We start from the raw sequence: 22,338 nt of genomic DNA, 5'->3' as shown, positions 1-22,338 counted from the left end.
GTATGTGTATGTAAATATATATTTGTGTGTGTGTGTGTGTGTGTGTGTGTGTGTGTGTGTACAGAGCGCCTGCCTTGTAAAGGCATAGAGTAGACATGTATGCCATGTTCCTTGTAACTAGAGTTAAAGACAATTGTGTGCCATCAAGTGTGTGCTTACAACCTAACTCACGCTCTCTGCAAAATCAGCAAACGCTTTTAACTGCTGAGTCATCTCTCCCTCTCAGTACCATGTTTTAATTACACACCTAACTTAATACAATGGCTTAATAATTCAACTTCTGATATTCAATGTTTTTTAAATCTAATTAGAAACGCCTGTTATACAGAACCACTGTTCACGTACACAGAACTGTTGCTTATGTACTCAGTTCTTTATACAAGAGACATACTAGCTGACCTAATATCACAGCTCTGGAAAGCCATGTTCACAAATTGTACCAATGTCTATGTCAAATATTATTGTTTCCAATTATACTCAAAATTACATATTATGCTGTATAATCAAATTTTATTTTTTATTCATCTATCTTTGATTAAATTAAAAGATAAAATTACTTGTTCATCAATCTTCTTGATGATACCTTATTTGAATGAGATCATCAGGGCTCATACATGTAAATGAGTCCTAAGTTTGTATCTTAGTGTTTTAAACCCCAAACATGCCCCCTTATTACTAATACATGGAGATATGGGCTGGGCTCAAGAGCACTGTCTGTGTTTTAACATGTAATAGTAGAAGCACAGCCTTGGTTTTACCTTAATTTTACCTAATTAAGAATAAATCATCGGTAAAAAGCAATTATTTTTCAGTTAATTAAGACTCAAGAAGAGGCTACTCATTTTTCACAAAAGGTTCTAACCATGGTCTTGTATCATTGAATAAAGATTGAATTTTACGTGAAATAGCAGCTTTGGACACATTTACTATGCCTATCTTATGGCAATGGACATATTCCATGAAAATATATAATTTTTGATTATTGAACTTTTTTTTTCTTTTTTTCTCCTTTATTAATTTATTCTTTTTTTTTTTTTTTTGGTTTTTTGAGACAGGGTTTCTCTGTGTAGCCTTGGCTGTCCTGGACTCACTTTGTAGACCAGGCTGGCTTCGAACTCACAGCGATCCTCCTGCCTCTGCCTCCCGAGTGCTGGGATTAAAGGCGTGCGCCACCACGCCCGGCTTATTAATTTATTCTTGTTACATCTCAATGGTTATCCCATCCCTTGTATCCTCCCATTCTTCCCTCCCTCCCATTTTCCCCTTATTCCCCTCCCCTATGACTGTTCCTGAGGGAGATTACCTCCCCCTGTATATGTTCATAGGGTATCAAGTCTCTTCTTGGTAACCTGCTGTCCTTCCTCTGAGTGCCACCAGGTCTCCCCCTCCAGGGGACATGGTCAAAGGTGAGGCACCAGAGTATGTGAGAAAGTAATATCCCACTCTCCACTCTACTGTGGAGAGTGTTCTGTCCATTGTCTGGGTAGGGGTTTAAGGTTTACCGCCTGTATTGTCCTTGGCTGGTGTCTTAGTTTGAGCAGGACCCCTGTGAAAATCTTATATTTTGGCCTTAATTCCATTTATGTCTTACAACATTTCACCACACTAGGGAAAAATTGTTGAAATTAATTCAAATGTAATGTCTTCAAATCTGCTTTTAGTCCCAAAATCATGTAACGTAATTACAGATATATACACATAGACTGTGACAGATCCCTTTTCCTTATAAATTTATATTTTAAATTGTAAGATGAAAATGTGTTATTTCCTTGACCACAGTAAATTACATACTAATAATTTACATTACTGATGCTTCCCTTGCTTATGGGGAGGCTTACCTGCCATGGGAGAAGCTGGCCATTGTTTGTGTCTTCAGGAGAGCCCAGTTCTGTTCTGTGCAACAGCATGTTATGGAGGGCATGGGCCACTGCATACACTGCATTCCATATGGAATAGCTGGGCTCAGAAATGGTCATCACTTCATGTTTTTCTTGCTTACTCTTTAGGGAAATATTTGCTGGACAGGGTCTAAGATTTCCACATAGCAAATCAGGAGGAGAACAATAAAAATTGTCAACCCAGAATTTATAGAAATATAAATCTCCTGGGTACTGGGAGGGAGTAAGAGCCTCAAGAAAGTTCTTGAGGCCAGGGATCATTCTCTTCTTTGAAAATGAGAAGCTTCCTCTGAAAAAGTTAATCCAATCATTCTTTTCATTGAATATAGTCTCTAAATATGTAAAGTGTTGCTTTGCCAAAATCCACACTTTCTTTCTTGTTAGAAGTACTTGATTTGCAATGCAGAACATAAGAAGGTCATCTATATCACCATAGAATACCTCTACACTTACTTGTGTATATTGTTTCAAGTTTATAAAAGATGCACCGTGTTTTCCCCAAGATTTCCAATTAACTGGGATTATTTGTGTAAAAGCCACACAGATATCTTCTGAAGTCATCTCAGCTTTAAGCTGAGAAAGGAACTCTTTTCCTTTCAGATCATCAGCGACAAACAGCCCCACCCACTTCCAGCCAAAGTGTAGCAGTAAAGAGATGACAGCTTGGGTTAGAGCTGTGTTTGTAGAAGACATCTGATAAAGGGATGGGAATGTAACTTTGTCACTTAGCACAGTGTCAAAAGGTCCATATGTGACCTGAAGAAGCAAAAATAAAGGTGATTATGAGTTTCTATGTATTTCGAGTCATCACCCTGTATGAATTTTGATATGTTTACATACTAGCTTGGTTAGTTATGTATCTGTGTTGCAGACTTATACTTATGAGCAAATATAGCCTGAGAATCCATAGTATATTTTCCAATGTTTGGAGATAGAATCATAGCTACTACTAAGTGATCTGCTTAGAAATTCTCAGAGTTTACTGCTCATGATTTTCATCACACTCTTTCCACTGTTAATTGTTTCCATATCAAGATAATTCATTTACTGTTAATTTAAATCATCTACAAAAACCATAAACCCCATATTTTGTTCAGATTAGCTATGATATTCTGGACAAAAATTGTTTCCTAACTTACCTGTGGGACGTTGTAGAGCTCCAAAAGTGTTCCAATTGCAGCAGAGAATTCAGACATGGTTCCTGAAAGAACTCCTAGAGCTTTGTGTTGAGTTTTGCAGTTGTAGTTACAGATATACTCACTACTTCCAGACAGCCACATCAGAGGACCCTCCAAGGTTTTTCGGTTAGAAATAAAAGCATTGTAGAGGTGGAAACCCAAGGTCACATTGGGAAGCAGGTGTGAGTCCTTATTGATCTCCTCAATGGCAAAGTATAAGGTCATCATATATTGATAGTTTTTCCATCTGAATCTAAAGCAGAGGAACAGACTGATGATTATAGTCAGTCCGTTTTTTTCTCAGAAATGCTTTATCAAATTTAGGAGAATAGAGGTCTTACGACCCGACTTCTCCTTTGACATGTTAAGCTTGTGTGTATGAGACTGGACAACTCAAGATGACCATGGACTCACTCCTGAATTATCAGAAATTGAACTGTTTCTAGTAATTGTTTTCATGACTGCTGAATACATAAGTGCTTATGATGTTTCTGTTGAGGGGAGCATGGTGATAGAGAAGAGTCACTAAGATGTTCATCAGGAACATAAATATGAGCTTCAGGTGCTTTTATTTTGCAATTAGTCAGTTTCATAGTCATTGATAAGAATTGTAAGAAGTTTGTTTACTTGCACTTCTAGTACTGAAGTGTCCCTTTGGGAGATGGACTGATGGCCAGGCATCTACCCACACCGACCCCCTTTGAAGGAAATTTGACATTTTCTCAGTGCCCACAGATCATGTCTTTCTGTCCTCTGTGGGCACCAGGTACATATGTGGCATTCATACACATACAAGAAGGTAAGCATTGAAATACCGGAAATAAAAATAAATAAACACCTGTAAAGTTGTATTTTGGGGGCTGGGTAAATGACTCTGATATTATGATTATTTATTGTGCTTGTGGGTGCTACTGATTCACGTCACATTAGGCATGCTTCTGTTTACTGTAGTATGTTACACAGGTTCTAGGGAATCCCTGAACTCTTCTCACTTCTGCAGGTACAAGCACACATGTGATATATGCGGAAACATGCAAACATAAAATAAATAAATAATTAATTAATTAATATACCTTTTCAAAAGTGTAAAAATTAGTAACTAAAGGAAAAGTGTTTCTCTAAGATTATAGATTAACCAAAGGAAAAAAAAAGTAAGTAAAACTAGCATATTAAAAAAAAGGTAACCTAGTGAGGGATGTGGAGGTTGGCTCTGATATGGACTCTGCTGCCTGCTTTTTTATGTCACCTTCCCCTGTCAGGGCTGCATTGCTAGGCCATAAGTGAAGAAATGCCCTCAGTTATGATGTATCTTCATATGCTGTGGTTGGAGGTGGATTTGCCTTCTCTGGGGAGTAAGAGAGGAGATATAGGGGGACACAGGGAGGGTGGGACTAAGGGGAAACATGGATCTGGCTATGATCAAAAGTAAAGTTCATAAGTAATTTAAATAATTAAAGCATAAATAATAACAATAATAAATAGATAAAAGTATTAAAAATAAAAGAAAAATGGAAAAAACCCAAGTCTATCTACTAAAAGAGTGCTCACAATTGGAGAAAATGAAACTTTGATGGAGGTAGGTGGGCTGAACTCTCTCAGTCATGGCATTGGGTGGTTGTAGAGGGATTCTTGGTAGCTACCTTCTAGATGCAAGATTGCTGGCACCGCTAGAGGCATTTAAGAGAAACCATGAGCCTGAAGTTCACTGAGTTTTGTTGAAGGAACTATTGAAGACTAGTTTAGACATCAACTTGGAAAACTGAGGTGGGGCATAGACCTAGCAACTGGCTGGGACCCATGCAGACTTTCCATGAGGACAATTTCAAGGCTGGAACTGATTCTACCAGCAATGGCTTCCAGTGATACTGGCAGACTGAGGGGCCAGAATTAAATTGCTGGAGGTGGGCCAGTGCTGATAGCTTCCAGGTGGGTGCTTACAGCTATCTTGTAAGAAGGGTCTAGGGCCCATGGCTCCTAGAGGGGGCTTCCATTGATGACAGCAAGTGAGGGCTAGGGATGATGACTTCTAGCGGGGACTTTCCACTGTTAGTGGCAAAGCATCTCAAAAATAAAGCAAAAGGAGAGAAAAGAACTACACATACACACACACACACACACACACACAAACTTACACTTGATGAGGAATTAAGAGACTCCTGCAGGTAGGTTTTAACAAGTTTCTTTCAAACTTCACTTACTATACACATTTTACATACATACATACATATAAAAATACATACATACATGCAACATACATACATATATACACACATACATGCATGCATGCATCCATCCATACATTCACATATTGTGAGAATAGAAATGAATTCCAACAACCTTACAAGCATAAGCGTAATACATATTTCTTGGTGGATGGAAAAAACTCCAAAGAGCAAGTTCCAACCCAATGAGCTATTGTATAAATGGACATATGTACACATATACATTGGTTAATGGAAAAAACTGAGAAGAGAGAATTCCAACCACCTTATTGTTTCTCTCAGAGCTTATATATCCCAGCAAGATCTTCTAAACAGTATAAAAATCACAATGTGATTACATTCTAATTTTCTCTAAGTGATTGATTACAATGAATATATGTAAGAAAAACATGTTCCCCAATACCTTCACATGCTCATATGTTTTACATACTATAGATGAAAAACCAGTTATTTGCAGGAATTCATGTACATTTGTAACTAAGCAACTTGTTACATATTAACAGAGTATAAGCAAGCAAGGTAATTTCTCAGCCAGCTTTTCTTTAGTGGCAGGCTGTGACATGCAGTTTAATGAAAGACTCAGTAACCTTAAAAAGTAATCATATGAGGAGATCCAAGATGGCAGCACAGATCTCACCCTGGACACCTACAGCCTATTGGCCAGATCCACCTAGGTCAAAGAGCAGAGACCTGTGTAGGCCACACCCATATTCGATGCTATTTTGTGAACAGCTTTTAGTGCTAATCTCTCTCGGCTGGTTGGTGGCTTTCTGACTTAGCCCATCTGGAACACAGCAGATACATAGAGTCCTGCCATCTTGAAAAGGACTGTAGGGCACCTCAGTAACTTTGGGCTTAGAAATTTATCAGCCACATCCTCTCCTGCCTGACCCAACTGGGATACAGTCAAGGAACCCAACTTAGCTGAGCTGGGTGCAGGCTCTTAAACACACTGTCCAGCATCCTCAGGAGGCCTCCGGGGAGATCTAGAAATCAATCTTCTGATTGGAGCACTCTTTACTTGCTCCCAACCTTCATGACCATCATGGGACAGAGACAACAACCTCGTTGGAGGAGTCTTTAGGTCTGCTCACACCAGAAGACTAGCAACAAAACTCAGAGGCATATAGCAACACCAAAACCAGTGATCCTAACACAGCAAGCCCTGGAGATATGAATACCCATGAAACACGTGGAGAAGACTTCAAATCTGAGGTGATGAAAATGACAGCATCCATGAATGGGGAAAGTAAATCACTCAAAGAAATACAGTAAAATCACTCAAACAGATGAAGGAATTGGATAAATTCTATAAAGAATTACAGGAAAATACACCCAAACAAATGAAGGAATTGAAGAAATCCTATAAAGAATTACAGGAAAATTCAATCAAATGGTAGAAAGAAATGAACAAGACTATTCAAGACCCTAAGAGGTCTTGACAAGCCTAGGCAATCTTAGAGTTGGAAAACATAAGAAAGAGGACAGGCATGATGGACAAAAGCAAAATCAACTGAATACAAGAGATGGAAGAGAGAATCTCAGGTGTGGAAGCTATAATCGAAGTTATCGATACATAAATTGAAGAAAACGTTGAAACTAAAGTGTTCCTTACCAGTATAAATTAAACATAGAACTAGAAGCAGAAGGCAAAATTACAAATCCTATAGGGATTAATTCTTGCTTCCTCAACATCTTTTATTATAGTCTTTTCAAAAATTTTTTGAAAATTTTCAGATTACATCTCAATTGTTATCCCCTCACTTTTATCTTACCATTCCTCCCTTCCTCCTTCTTTCACCCTCCCCTAGGTCTGTGACAGAAGAGGTGAACAAAGACATATATTTGTGTTTTTATCTTTTCTGTTAGCTGCTATTATTAAAACATGGAAAAGGAAAAAAAATAGTTCTTGAAACAAAACACCCAAGAAATCTGGAACACTACAAAAAGACAAATCCAAGAATAATGAGAATAGAAGAAGGAAAATATTCCAAGTTCCAATGCCCAGAAATCATTTTCAACAAAACCACAGAAGAAAACTTCTCCAACCTAAGGAAAGAAATGACCATAAACATACAAGAAGCCTACAGAACTCCCATTAGATTGGACCAGAAAAGAAAATCCTCCTACCACATAATAATCAAAACATTAAATGTTCAGAACAAATAAAGAATATTAAAAGCTGCAAGAGAAAAAGGTCAAGTCACATATAAAGACAAACCCATCAGAATTATACCTGACTTCTCAACAGAGACTATGAAAGCTAGAAGGACCCTGGTCAGATATCATGCAAACATTAAGAGACCACAGATGCCAGCCCAGACTACTATACCCAGCAAATCTTTCAATCACCATAGATGGAGAAAACAATATATTCCCTGACAAAGCCAAGTTTAACCAGTACCTAACCACGAAACAGCACTACAGAAGATACTACAAAACCCCCTAAAACTCAAGGAGGCTAACTACACCCAGGAAAACACAAGAAATAAATAATTCCTCATCCAGCAATAAAAAATAGAGAAACACACATACACTCTATCACCACTAATATCATAATAAAAGTAGCAAATAACCACTGGCCATTAATATCTCTTAACATCAATGGCCTCAACTCCCCAGTAACAAGGCACAGGATCACAGAATGTATGCAAAAACAGGATCCATCATTGTGCTGCATACAAGACACACACTTCAACAATCAAGGAAAATATTGCCTCAGAGTAAAGGGTTGGAACAGTATGTTCCAAGCAAATGGGCCCAAGGAGCAAGCTGGAGCAGTCATTCTAGTCTATCTGATGAAATAGGCTTTCAACCAAAACTAATAAAAAAAGATGGGGAAGGTCACTATATCCTCATCAAAAGAAAACTGTGCCAGGATGATGTCTCAATTCTGAATATCAATGACCCGAGTGCAGTAGAATGCGTATTTGTGAAAAAAAAAAAAGATTACTAAAGTTTAAATTACACATTGAACCCGAAACATTAATAGCGGGAGACTTCACCACACATCTTTCCCCAATAGACAGATCATCAAGACAAAGACTATATGGGAAAACAAGGAAACTAATAACATCATGAAACAAATGGACCTAACTGGTATCTACAGAACACTTCACCCAAACACAAAAGAATACACCTTCGTTTCAGTACCTCATGGATCCTTTCCCAAAATTCATCACATAGTTGGTCACAAAGCAAACCTCAACAGATACAAGAAAATTGAAATAATCCCCTGCATCTTATCAGACCACCATGGAACTCTACAACAAAAGATACAACCAAAAGTGTACCACCTTGTGGAAACTGAACAAATACCTACTCAATGACAACTTGCTAAGGGGTGAAATAAAAAGAGAAATTTAAAACTTCCTGGAATTAAATGAAACTGAAGGCACCAAATACCCAAACTGATGGTTCACAATGAAAGCAGAGCTACGAAGAAAGTTCATAGCACTAAGTGCCTTTATAAAGAAACTGGAGATATCCCATACTAGCAACTTAGGGTTTTGGTTGCTTTTTTGGCCAATAGAGGGTTATTTTCAATGGGAATTGGTTATACATTATTACTGGTTTTATTTGAGAGAAAACAAGGTTGGATTCAGGGATGTCTCTCTTTTCCTTTATCTTCCATACTTAGGTTTGGAGATAGGGGCTGAAAAGAAAAAAGGGGAATATAGAGCTATATAGGGAATATAGAACAAAAAGTAGATTAGTGAATCTATTCCTCAATTTAATGTCTTAATTGTCACAAGGTTATCTTTAATTCACTGGTATTGAATTTTGTATGTAGAAGCAAAATACATTGAATTTAGGTACAGTAGTTTATAATGCAAATTTAAGATTACTTTTCACAGCTATGCACCCTACACACACACACACACACACACACACACACACACACACACACACACACTATTATGAATTATTGTACCCATATAACTCAATTATAATACAAGATTTACTTTCAATACTTTGAAAGTGCTATTGCAGGATATTTAGGATAAATAAGTTACACAAGTTAATTGTTAGTTGATCAAATCATTGTCATATTAATTACTAGTCTATTTTTTATCACAAGAATATACATATTAAGTGTAACAGATAGATATGATTCTATAGAAAGTTAAGGCAAAATAGATAAGGTCTTCAAAAACCTCAAACACATACAGAATACGGCATTTAAAATGTTTTTTTTATTATTTTAAAGATTGATTGAAAATGAGACAGTTTAACTCCTGGCAACAAGCACCCTACCTCAAAGAGGATGATGAGCAAGTCCATAAAGAACCTTATGGAAATGGCTTCAGTTGTGGGAAACAAGCCATTGGACTAAGCATCCTCATTTCTACCACAGACAGAATTCTGCCTAAAAAGGGCAAGCTTAGATATGGGCAGATTTGACAGCCAGCCCCTGCCAAGACAGGGTAAGCAAGTCTTCAATCGTTCCTGCCTCACAAATATGACTGTTAGATATATTGCATCAGAAGGCTGAAGATGATGCCCTAACATTATGGAGAGTTTTGGGGGACTTCTAAAGTACCAAACGATCTCTGCCATCTTCTCATTTGGGAAGCTACTAACCTGCACTTCCTGTATACTCATGGAATCAATTTTATTCCTTCTCAAGTCTCTGTTGGGCTTGAAGACCAGATCGTGTAGTTTTGCAATTAAGCTTCATTGTTTAGGGGTTAAGATGTTTTTAGGTCTAGATATATGCTTTAAATTGGTAATGACAATATATGATAGATATTAATTTACATTCAGAATTTTAGATGCACCAAGACAGGAAAGATGTTTCTTCAAGGATGCCAAATACAAATAGCAAAAACACTAAGAATGTAACATTAATATAATTCCTGATTGTTTCATGGTTCTTCTTGCTGTAGGTAATTTATTGTATACATGCATTATAATATAAAAGTATATGTAAAAAATAAAAAATATCTTATAAAATATTTTTAAAAATTAATCTTATAAAATCTTAAAAGAATCATAAGTCTAAACTTCTGTATAAAAGAGTTATTTTTACTTTAAATTCTAAAGGTGCTCATCTACCCATTAATAATTTCTATTAAATCATATCAGAAAGCTGAGGGCAAAACAAGTTTAAGAAGTTAATCACCATTAAGTTCATCTTCAGTGAGAGAATAACAAAAGCTAGTGCTCATTGGGGTATTGTTTTTGCACACCAACTTCAACACATCACTAACATTAATATTACAAGTGTACTTTTTCTGAATTTCAAATTGTTCCTTAAGATTTTCTGCATTAGAGCCACTAGCAAAAACATTTTTACCTAACCTTGGTAAACAATCTAGTTTCCCCTAAAATTTTTCTATTTTTGGAGCCACCAGCAAAAACATCTTCATCCAAATTTGTTAAACAATCTATTTTTCCAAATTCTTTCTAAGGGTGGTTGTCACTGATAGCAATCTATATCTATTGATTCTTTTCAAGGGTGGTGTTTGAGTAATTAATCTACTCCAGCAGGAATATCTGAAAGAAATTAAACATTATTATTGTTAGGGCCAGTGATATTGCCCAATGAGTGTCTGGAATGCCCCCATTTTAGTATTTACACAATTAATATATTAGAAGGGTTATGAGGACTGAAAGAGTAACAGGGAGAGATGCGCTGCATAACAGCATGAAGTCTTCAGGACATGTACCTCTCAGGGTTATGCCTCACTGACACATGCTCACCATGGGTATGCTAACCAGTGGGCCGGGCCGTACTCCATGAGTTCTAGAGCTGTTTTGCTTTTCCTCCCTCAGATCCCACAACAAGGAACAATTCTACTTTAAGACCTGTTTTCACCAGGAAGAAATGCCGTTTGGTTGGACTGAACCAGTCTGAGGTTTATGTCTAGATGCCATGATGATAGAGAATCTATTGGTCAAAAACATGCAACTAGAGCCATTGACAGAGGGATCATTAGTCTTCCCCATGTATTATCCAATGCTAAATATTCAACTGCATGAATGTACACATGTATCACCGTGAGCCGTGGAAAGAGCTGTGTATGCAAAGGCTGGCTATCAGAGCTTCGTCGGCATAGAGGAATTGGAATGTTGCAAGTATAGAGGCTCATTAACATCCTCTAGGCTACCTAGAGCACCCTGAGTAGCCATTTGTGGACACCTCAGCAACTGAACTAATCACCTATAATCAATTAATAAAATCATTTTGGCATGTACACCCAGTACACCACTGGCTTCTGATGACCTAAAAACTAAGAAGGATATCGGATAACATTGTTGGCCTGTACAATAAGTTTCCTCATCTTGCTGTAACCTCCTCTCTGATGTTTCCACTAATGCATTGGACTTATAGCTTTATTTATTTTGTTACTATGAAAACTGCATGAATCTGCTTCCATGATAGAACATGGAATTTGGAATAACTTGTACTGTGTTCACTAACATGGACTCTCAAATTTATTTCTCTCCCTTACCATTTGAGCTGAGGGCTGAGGGTAGTTGTTTCTATTAGTGTACTTATTCATTTATATACATGCATTATACTTCATAACAACAGTAATAAAATTTAATCAATATAGGACATTTTCATGTGTTGAATAATCTACTAGATGCAGCTTACATGATCATGGAATTGTCTAGTATTTTATTGACTATTGTTGCATACGTACACATGAGGGAAATTGGTGTCTGTTGTTATGTCTCTCATTTCATTTTTTATTTTGTTAACTTGGATATAATCTCTGCCCTTCAGTCAGTTCAGGTAAAAATTTGTCTAACTTGTTGATTTTCTCAAAGAAATGAATCTATGTTTCACTTATCTTTGTTTTGTTCCCTTTGTTTCTATTTTATTAATTTCAGGCTGAAGTTCGGTTATTTCCTGCCATCTACTCATCTGTGATGTTTTCATTTCTTTTTGTTCTAGAGATTTCAAGTGTGGTATTAAGATGCTAGCATAATATCTCTCCATATTAGGAGAAACCATGTTACTTCTTTTCACCTGGAAAGGGTTGGACCATCCATTGTACTATGACACAGTTTGCAACACCTGGTGCATCTCTAGATATTTCATGATATTCCACATGTAGCACCCCAGCAACTTATTTTATCACCATTCCTTACCTCCTAGGATTACTAAAGAACTGTGTCTCCTTCCACAGTTTTGGAAGTCAGGATGCCTTCTGAGGTTGGGCCGTAAGAACCAGACAACTCCTGAAAGAGTTTATTATTGTCTTTAGAGCCTGTACAAAAGTCTAACAAACACTGTAGACTAAACAATTCACACATCAAAACTGAGTACCCTCAAGCCTGTATCTCAAACATTCTTACCTGGTCCAGAACTAGATAAGTTGAGATAACAAGAAATAGATGTCCCAATGCCCTTTTAAGAAAGGTTGGCTTTACTCTAGAGAAAACAACAACCCAATTTAAAAGCATATGGAAGAAACACAGAGTGTTGAAATGATGAAATACAAATGACTGATAAAGATACTAAATGTATTCATTGCCCTTAGTAATAATAGCATGAAGTTTCCTAGTTGTCATGGAATTCAATTCATATAGTTTCTTTCATTATTTTTTTCCTCCATCAACAATGCTGTCCTGGACTCCTCTGTTCCTAGACACACCTGTCTCCAATCTACCCATGAAATTAAAAGTTCTTTTAGATTTCATCTTATGCAAGAACAAAAATTACAGCAAATGTTGGTATATATTTGAGGTTTGGTAACCATAAAAAGGTGAAGTACCTATGAAAATGAGTTTGGTGCTTCCCTAAAATGTAGGACGATACCTACAATATCTCCTTCACTTATCATTCCTGGGATGTACACAAGGGACTGCATACTCTACTACAGAAGTTCTGGAGTATATATGTTAGTTCTTACATGAAATTATTATCATGTAGTCATTGATGTACATATTAAAACCTCTTGCAATGGAAACTCCATGGAATACACTAGGTTAAAAATTCTCCTAGCAATGCAAAACACATACACTGAATGTGCCAACTTCTACACCCATGCAAGTTCTCAAGTGAAGGTTGGGATACCAACCCAGCCACAAACATTTGAACTATAGTTTGGCCTGTGTTCAGTGTGGTCTGGACTGGATTCTTGCACAATCATCGTCATAGATCAGAGAGAGCTCATCCAGAAACAAATGAGAGAAGATGCAGAATCCAACAGCTACACGAGTCACAACTGTGGAGTCCTGTGATGACAGGGCGATAACATCAAAAGAACCATAGGTATAGAGACACTGTGTCACTGACCAGTACTTATGGGGGCCTATACACTTCTAACCTAGGACTTCCTGCATATATGTTATGGCAGAGAAGCTTGGTGTTCCTGGGAGGTTTCTGGGAATGTCTATGCTTTTTTGCTTACATTTTGCAGCCTTGATGCCATGGTATGTAACTTGCCTTATTGGAGCTTCTTATGCCGGGTTTGATGAAATCTTTGGTTGACCTGTTCTTTTCTGAGTTGAAGCACAGGGATCATGGATTTGGAGATGTGAGGAGGTGACAGGAAAGACGCAGAAGAGGGAGGTGATTGAAAATTGTCATCAAGATGCAATGCATGAGAAAATTATTTAAATAATGGTTTTATACTGTTCTATTCTATAAATAAGTTGGCTCTGGCCTTGGGGTTTGGCTTTCCACCTCCAGGCTTATACATAGTATTTTTATTAAATACATTTATTTTATTACACATGTATAAAACTAACTACATACAGCAGGGAGAACCACGTGACAATTTACAAATGTTATATTCTTAGTGGTTTGGCTATTTGTATCTGTCCAGCTTGAAGTAAATGTCTTTCCTGTCTTGTTGGGTGTAAATTTCTGAATGAGATTCAATATCTATCCTACCTCAACTCTAATAACTTAACTTCTTTATCTTTATCTAAAAAGGTCTTATTCCCTAACCAACTAAACTTGATTGTAAAACTTAACTATCAATCTCGTAATAAGCCTGGAATCTCAAAACTGTTAAACATGATATTCAATAGTTTTTTTCCCCAAAACTTTCCCGTGTCAGGTGGTCCATGGGATCTATGATAAGGAGGAGAACCAGACAGAATTGCCTAGGAAAGACACTGGATAACATCTAATAAGCAAACTATTCCCAAAAAGGATATGGCTGCTAATCTTATATTTCTCTTGTTGATTTTCTTTAACTCTCTGAAAACTTCCTACTCTTATAGCTTTAAAACTTTGGAAATCTGAGTTCTGCTCTGGATCCCATTCCTCTTGATAGACTGCATTTTTCTGGCCTCAGTGTGAGAGAATGATTCTGGACCTGTAGCAGCTTACTTTTCCAGGGCTGGTTGGTACCCATGTGGGACATCCCATGTGTAAGGACTGGGGAGAATGAGTAATACAGGTGTGTGAAGAGAAAGCCTGGAGGAGAATGGGAGGCTGTAATTAGGATGGAAAGCAAATTCATAAAAGTAATGGAGGAAAGAACCTTAGGACTTCATAAAATTAATGTTAAAGTTTCAAAGACTATTATGTATACTTTCCATATCTCAGGATTTGTAAATTCTTTACATATGGATTAAAAATTTGTTAAAAAAATCTAACAAAATATCAGGTTACAAATAGTAAGAAAACAAAACAAAACCAAGCAAAACCAAACCAAACAAAACTACAGCATGCTTGTTGGAAACTTCAATTCAACTCATATTTAGAACAAATAGATATCAATAGCATAGTGAGTATGTTAGTAGGATACAATTTCTCTTTGTGGACAATAGAACTTATTCTCATTAAATATTTCACAAAGGTTAATAAATTCTGAAAGTCTTAAATGTTTGTTCAGGTAAATGTAAACTGACTTAGAGAAGTGTGTCTAAGTTTATAAGTCCTGAAAAACCCACGTACCTCTTCTGCTACCTCTTCTCAACAATAGGCTTTTTGAAAGACCCAGGTGAGCAACAACATATATTTAATGAATAAGGTATACCTTATAAATAAGGTTTATAGATTCCTAATTTTTATGAAGACTAACGAAAATGACTTGAAGATGTAAATATATCCTCTTTATCATTGCGTAGTTTGTAAAGATTTAGATGCTTAGATGAACTGAGTCATGTAAAGTTACACTATGAATGGATCTGGAAAGTAAAATTATCAGTCTCTCTGTGGAATGAATTTATGGCTTAATGTTTTGATTTAGTGTAAAGGATCTTCAACTAATCTTCAATTAAAATTTTTAAGGCTCAAACTTAACATGGATAAAAGTGTAAAATTCTAATCTTATTAAAAGCTATGAATATGTCATAAACTCAAAAGATAATCAATTGAATTAATTAATTTAAGCTGATGTTAAGTTGCCTTATGAATGATCAAATTCTTTATGCTTGTGGTCATGCTCAGTACAAATATAAAACTTATATAGAGGGATGAGCTTCTTTATATGCCATCATGGACAAGCCTGAAGCAAGGAACTAAGAATAGGTAAAGTTTTTAAAATTAAAATATGGTTAATAAATTATATGCTATCCCTCAAACTACTCAGAGAGTTCTAGTTAATACGGATTTAAAGAAGTTGATTTTTAAAAGGCTCCTCCCAACAGACAAAAATATCCACCTTTGGAGTCAGAATCTAAGGCAATCCACAAAAAGGATGAACAGAAAAGTCTTTCCCCTTGATCATACTTGAACTGTTGTAATGCTGCCTGCATGCTTCACCCACTACTAAGTTTCTGGCCAATGTTTGGGTACTGTTTAGTTTAATGCCCTACCCTGACTGGTCACAGTAGGTTAGTTTTCCCAAATTCTTCCTCCAAAGAAAATCTCTCAGTCCTCACAGATCTGGAGGTTGAGGCTGAAGATGGCCTGTGTGGAAGATGAAGCCTCAATGGGGTCTTGTGTGACATTGGAAGACTATCAAGGTTTGCTTCCAACAAAGTCTTTGAGACATCCATGGCGGATCCTAGAGAGGGTGCCCAGGTATTAGATAAGTATCTGTCATTTTAACTGAAATAGAAGCAATTAGGCTTATATTCCCTCCTCATGTTTACATCTGTCAGATCTTTCGTGGTGTTGACAGCAAATTATCACTATAGTAGTTAGCAGCAACAAGTTAACCTTAGGCAGCTCCTCCCAAAAAGGCTGTAGCTGCATGATCAGTCCATATCTTAGGTTCTTTTCTACAGGTACCAGGTCTCCTGCTGAAGAAGGCAGACTCATAAACAGTTTTACGTTGCTGAGAGGCTTCACAGTCAAAAATACAACCTCACAAAAATAGATTTAAATGAAAGTCAAACTAAAGCTTTCTTCCTATTTATAATTAACGAATTACCTTTCTATTATTCTTTTATTTAAAAGAATTTGTTGTACAATCGCTGCTCTCATTAATCAATCACCTCTGTCTCCTGCTAAATGACTGGATGGAGAAAAGGTTTTAAAGTTTGTTAAAAAGTTTGAATGTCTAAAAAAGTGATTTAAGTTATATAAATGCAAGTTATAGATATCTAGATATCTTAGATAGCTAAGAAAGTGGTTTAAGTTATGGGAATATGAGAATTAAATATTTATAAAGTTCAGAGTTTGAAACTATTAATCAGTGGAGTGCTGATTTGCTATTAAATTCACCTTGTGAAAGAACTGACTACTCTTCTCATAGTTGCAAACTCAAAACTTTTAATGTCCTTGCATTGTTTCTGTAGATATACTTCGTGCTTCTCATCTTACTGAAAGCCTCCCTCTCATTACATATACAGACAGAGGAAAAGCTATTCATTGCTCATGTTGTTAGCCAAGAACCATCTTTCTGTTACTAAGCTTTTTGCTACTGCTGTAAAGCATAGGTCTAAGCCAGATGTTTACAGACACTTGTGACTCATTTTTTCTACACTGAGAATTTTAGTGTATATTATAGATCATGGTCAGGTTAATTTATTTAAAACCTTTATCTCATGTAATCTCTAAAAATTGTAATTTCAGCATCAAGGAATTAAGACTTGATCTACCTATCACAGGTCAAACACACTTTAGATTAAGACTTCTGTCAATTCATAGTTCAACCCTTTCTGCTTACTGCCTAACTCTGAGAATGGGATCTTTCTTTCCTCTGGTCTTGGAAATCATTCTACCTCCCCCTGTACTGAGCTACTAAACTACAATTTTTCCATCTTCTGAAAGCATTTCTAATAGGTCTTTACTTGCAAAATAAATCAGGTATCATGGATTTTTCTCTTCACATACTCCATAATACCACATCTACCAGGACAACACACTGTACATTTGTTTCCTGCTCACAGAAGAAATATGGATTGAGGACTCAAGAAGATATATTTCAATAAAAGACTATCTTTATTCATAAATTGATGCTCAAAGGAACTAATAATACTAATTATAGCACCAAAAGAACAACAGGATTTAGGGAAAAGCCGAACAGTTCCTCAACAATATCACAAATAGCCAAAAAATCAACTCAAATATACTCAGAGTAATAAAATAACAGATGAATACCTCAGAAATTAGAAAGATGAATAATCCAAAAGAAGATAAGATCAAGCTATGAATTCAACTGTGCATTGTGACAAGAAGCAACCTGGATGCTGGGAAAAACAACAATAAGCATAAAAAATGAGTGCTGAAAAAGGACAAATTCTAAAATAAAATTCTGATTCTGAGGAAGAAGAAGGACAGATAGAAATCTTGGAAATAAAAATCATACAACCTTCAATTAAAACAAAAGGTACTGTACATCCAGGAGAGCTAACTAAGCATAAGACAGAATATCAAGCATGAAGGACATGACTTTATGAACACTGAATTAAAATATCAGTTAGAAATAAATAAGTCATAATTATAACCAGAGTGTTCAAACTCTGAGATACTGTAGAGACTAAAGCCAGAGAATATGGGACAGGAGATGCTAAGATTTGTACTAAAGATGTGGAGATATTCAATTTCACTTTATCAAAAGCTCTCCAAGTTTGTGAAAGAAACAGGTTTTCAAACATAAGAAATTTACATGCCCAAATAAAGGTGAGCAGAGTGGACATTTTCCTTGACATACTTGACTTATTGTGTTAAAAGATTTATAAGACTGAGCATGAAATTACACCATGGAGCAGACACAAAAGTTGGTGTTTCTCTGTCTCTCTCTCTCTGTCTCTCTGTCTGTGTCTGTCTGTCTCTCTGTCTGTCTCTCTGTCTGTCTCTCTCTGTCTGTCTCTCTCTGTCTCTCTGTCTCTCTCTGTCTCTCTCTCTCTCTGTCTCTCTCTCTCTCTGTCTCTCTCTGTCTCTGTCTCTGTCTCTCTCTCTCTCTCTCTCTCTCTCTCTCTCTCTCTCTCTCTCTCTCTCTCTCTCTCTTTCGTGTCTTCCTGACTGGAAATATAAGGAAGAGATTGGAAATGTTTGTAGACACTTAATGAAGAAGGAATTTATGACACTGTTTTTTATATTTCTCTCTACCTAGTTCATTACTCTCAATAGAATTCCATGTATATAGCAGAGCATGAACTGTCTTGTAGCTAGAACACTCTTAACACATTCATAGAAGTACTCACATATAGGTTTCCCATAGTAGATATGAATCGCTGACGAAATCTATATTGATCTTTATGGGTAGTTCGAGTGTGATGTAAATGGGGATAAATGCACCTAGAATTATGTCTGCCTCCCAGTAGGTGCTGGGTTTCCAGTAATTAAAACAGCGATAGTGATCCTGATCTGTTGATGTAGGTGCAGACTTCAGAAGAAAGATGAGACAAAGCAAGCGAAAGAACATGTCACAGTCTTCACTACACAGAGACAATGTGCTGCACCTAGGTTGATCCAAAGAGAATATAGGCTTAGATCATGGAACAGTCTCAGACTTCAACAATGTCTGAGAACACTTTGTGTAATTCAGCTGCTTCCTACTGTTACTTCAGGCTCTCAGTCTGTACATATCCAATAGTTCTCATGACAGGGCAAGGCATAGACTGAAGCAAAGTCCAGACAACTGAGGGTAAGTTACAGTGCTGTGATAGTTCTGTAACTGTATCCAGAGTTGCCCTGAATTTGCTGGTTTTTCATTGTTCCATTTCCTTCTCATACCTGTGCTCTGGAGATCCTCTAGCCTGGAGGCACTACACCTGCTTTCTCTATGAGTGTGAAAAACATGTTTGGTTCCTACCTTCTTCCACAACCTTTGTGATTTCATAATGATCCACAGGAGAGTATCATATCCTGAGCAAGAATTGTAGGTCAGCAAAAACCATCTTGCTTGATTTGGATTGCTGTTGTGAAATGTAGTTTGAACAGGTGGTTTTTAAAAAGGCATAGCTGTATTCCACAAAGAACACACTTAAAATATTCAATAGAGTGCTTTTTCAAGAGGTGCAACTGGTGACTACAGTTTCTAGTGTCTGCCATTTAAAAGCACATTATCCTTGTGTCTATCTTGTCTCTCTGATCTGTTTTCTTCTACTTTCTGCTATAATTTTAAAGTTGTTTTAAAAAAGGATATTACAGATAATTATACATGATCATTTTCTACTTCACCCATTTGTCATATTAAAACTCTTAGGCATTAAAATCACAATATATATCTTGCTATTAGTACACCTCTTGTACCAGCCCCTCCCCAGTTACATTTTGTAAGAAGACACAATGTTGGAGTCTGAAACTTAAAAGCAATCCAAGGGTCCAGCAAAGGAAGATCTTTGTTTGAATTATCCAACAAAAACTCTCTAGTCGGGCACAGCCACAAAGACTTGGATACTGACTATTTTTTTGAACATTTATCTTAGTAAACATTTAAGCAGATGACAAAATCTTATCGTACACAGACTGCTACTGATTGATTAGGCCCTCAGAACAGACTTGAGGGCTGACCTGTGACCCTAAAAGAAAACTACAGTATTTTTATTGGGTGGATGCACAGAGCAATAGGAAGAAGGGCAGGGTGATCATTTTCCAATCATACTTTGACATAGTGGTTTGAGCAGGGAAGTAAACATTGGTGACTAAGCCTTACCTGGGCCCCAGGTTTCGTGGTTCTTGACTCAGCTTTTGCAGTCATGTCTCCTCCTGGACTTCCATCTGAAACTCAGAATGATCAGGAAACAAAGGACTGGACAAGTTGTGTGTAGTCAATTCCAGTCATGACAGGCAATAGGGTTATGACTTGAGTGCCTTAGTTTAGATCATCAGCAACTTCCCACTCGACATTATTTACTGATTAACAGATAAATATGAAACACTGAAGAAGCAGGATAGGAGTAAGTTCCTGGGTCTGGAAACATAAACTAAGTTTGGAAACTGCCAGCAAGACGGAGGTTGGTCCTGAGATGGCAGGATTGGGACAACTATCTTCTAATAACTAAGTGGAATAATTCTTCATCTCTTCACTTTTTTCTCTTTCCTGTAGTACTATTTATCATAAATATTCTTGATATAAATTTTTGTTTCATTATATATCACTGTTATTTTGATATAGGACAATACAAATCAAATTTTGGTATATGGGTAACATGTGAAAACAGTTTATGAAAATGTGGCAATGAATTCTCTTTTTTTTTTTTTGGCTAGAGGTTTGAAAGAGGAAAATTAAGGAAAAATGATGTCACTATGATCTTAAAATATAAATAAATAAATTTATGCCATTTTTTATAATCTTACAAAATATTATCTTTCCTGGCTATTGCATTCTTCTGGCTCAATTATTGCTGACTTCCTTGAGCCTGAATAGGATGGATTTGACAAAGACACGCAATTTATGCTTGAGCATTCTGAGATTTCTCACTCTAGGCTTCGAATTTTTACAAACCTGCTTTATTTGGGGTTCCTTAATGCTTACACCCCCTTTCAAATCATCTGTCCTAAATAGGATAGAAAAGAGGTTATTAGAACAGAAGAGATAGGCATTTCTTTATATTCAGTTCCTTGGAGCGATTCTACTGGCACAGTCAGCAGGATCCCAATACAGCAGTTAAAAAGTCAGCCAGCAATTCAGCGAAGGTGATTATAACTGCAGCCACTGGAACCCAGAGCTGCAGCTGGAGCCTGGGGACTTGAATCCTTCACTGGAGCAGTTCTCTCCAGTGGCACCTTGATGTGGAGTGATGAAAAGCCAAGACCAAAAAAAGCAAAAACCATGCTTCTTATTTTGGGCTCATGCCTATGTCTATATCTGTGTCTATGCCTATGTCTATGTCTATGGCTATATCTAAATCTATGTCTATTCTCTCAAAGTGTGTACTAGGGTGTTTATCAGTTGGAAGTCCATGCCCCCACAATAGGCTGTTCCTCATCCACTGAACAAACATCACCTGTTCTCTCACAAGTCTGTTTCACATCCAACAGTTGGGACCATAAGAAAAACTTGTACACTACATATCCTTCTTTCTATTAAAAAATTATGTACAGTGAGAATAATTATGAGAATTATCCAATAATAGTTACATTTACAAGGTCTAGTTCATTTGTATTTGACAATCTTGGAGAAAATATTCCACTATTCATCCTAGTCTACTGAGTCCTATCGTAGTGTCCAAAGTTTTCCTAAATTATTTTCTTATCATAACTTATATTTATCAACCAACAAACATGTTTTTAGACCAAGAACAACTAAAGCTTAGTTTGAGTAATACTATGCCTATTTAATCTTCAACCACATCAGAGACTTAAGAAGAAAATTTTATCTAATATGATGGAAGTGCAGACAAGTAGCTTCGAAATGTATACACATGAAAGAGACAGTTGTCTGCCTGAACAGTCACCAGAGGTTTGTATGTATTGTTGGGGGCATCCAATGGCCTGGAATATCTTACAGACTTTTCCGTGAAGCAAGAATTTTGAAGGACTGGTCCACAGTTTCTGCAAAGCTGGGCGATCGATTTCCCAGCGCCATGCTTGTTCACAGTTTGCACAATCAGTCTGCTATCAGCAGTAGAGATAAGAATAGTTTTTCAGCCCAGTGGCTATTTTGCGACGTTTTTTTCTTTAATGCCCATCATCTTCATTGAAGTAGAATTGGGGTCCTGCCGGAAGCAGATATGTCTCTGTCAGAAAAACTCTTTATAATGAAATGCATATTCTATAGATTTCTGAAG

At 36.8% G+C, this 22,338-nt stretch overlaps 1 protein-coding gene across 1 annotated transcript in view; it reads right to left on the bottom strand.

Moving 5' to 3' along the window:
- LOC311586301 (vomeronasal type-2 receptor 116-like) overlaps positions 1–22,136 on the bottom strand; it is a gene marked incomplete at both ends in the record, with an annotated part of 34,677 nt that extends 12,541 nt beyond the window's left edge. Inside the window, 4 exons of the mRNA XM_084762271.1 lie at positions 1,839–2,654; positions 3,038–3,329; positions 18,808–19,065; positions 22,057–22,136. Coding sequence (XP_084618397.1) covers positions 1,839–2,654; positions 3,038–3,329; positions 18,808–19,065; positions 22,057–22,136 — 1,446 coding nt within the window. The remainder of the gene's footprint in view (positions 1–1,838; positions 2,655–3,037; positions 3,330–18,807; positions 19,066–22,056) is intronic.
- Between the last annotated feature and the right edge of the window lie 202 nt (positions 22,137–22,338).

The sequence above is a fragment of the Acomys minous genome (assembly GCF_964271855.1).
Source record: "Acomys minous genome assembly, chromosome: 16".
Taxonomy (NCBI): domain Eukaryota; kingdom Metazoa; phylum Chordata; class Mammalia; order Rodentia; family Muridae; genus Acomys; species Acomys minous.
Note: the sequence above shows the minus strand (reverse complement) of the source record. Positions and strands in the feature narration are given on the sequence as shown.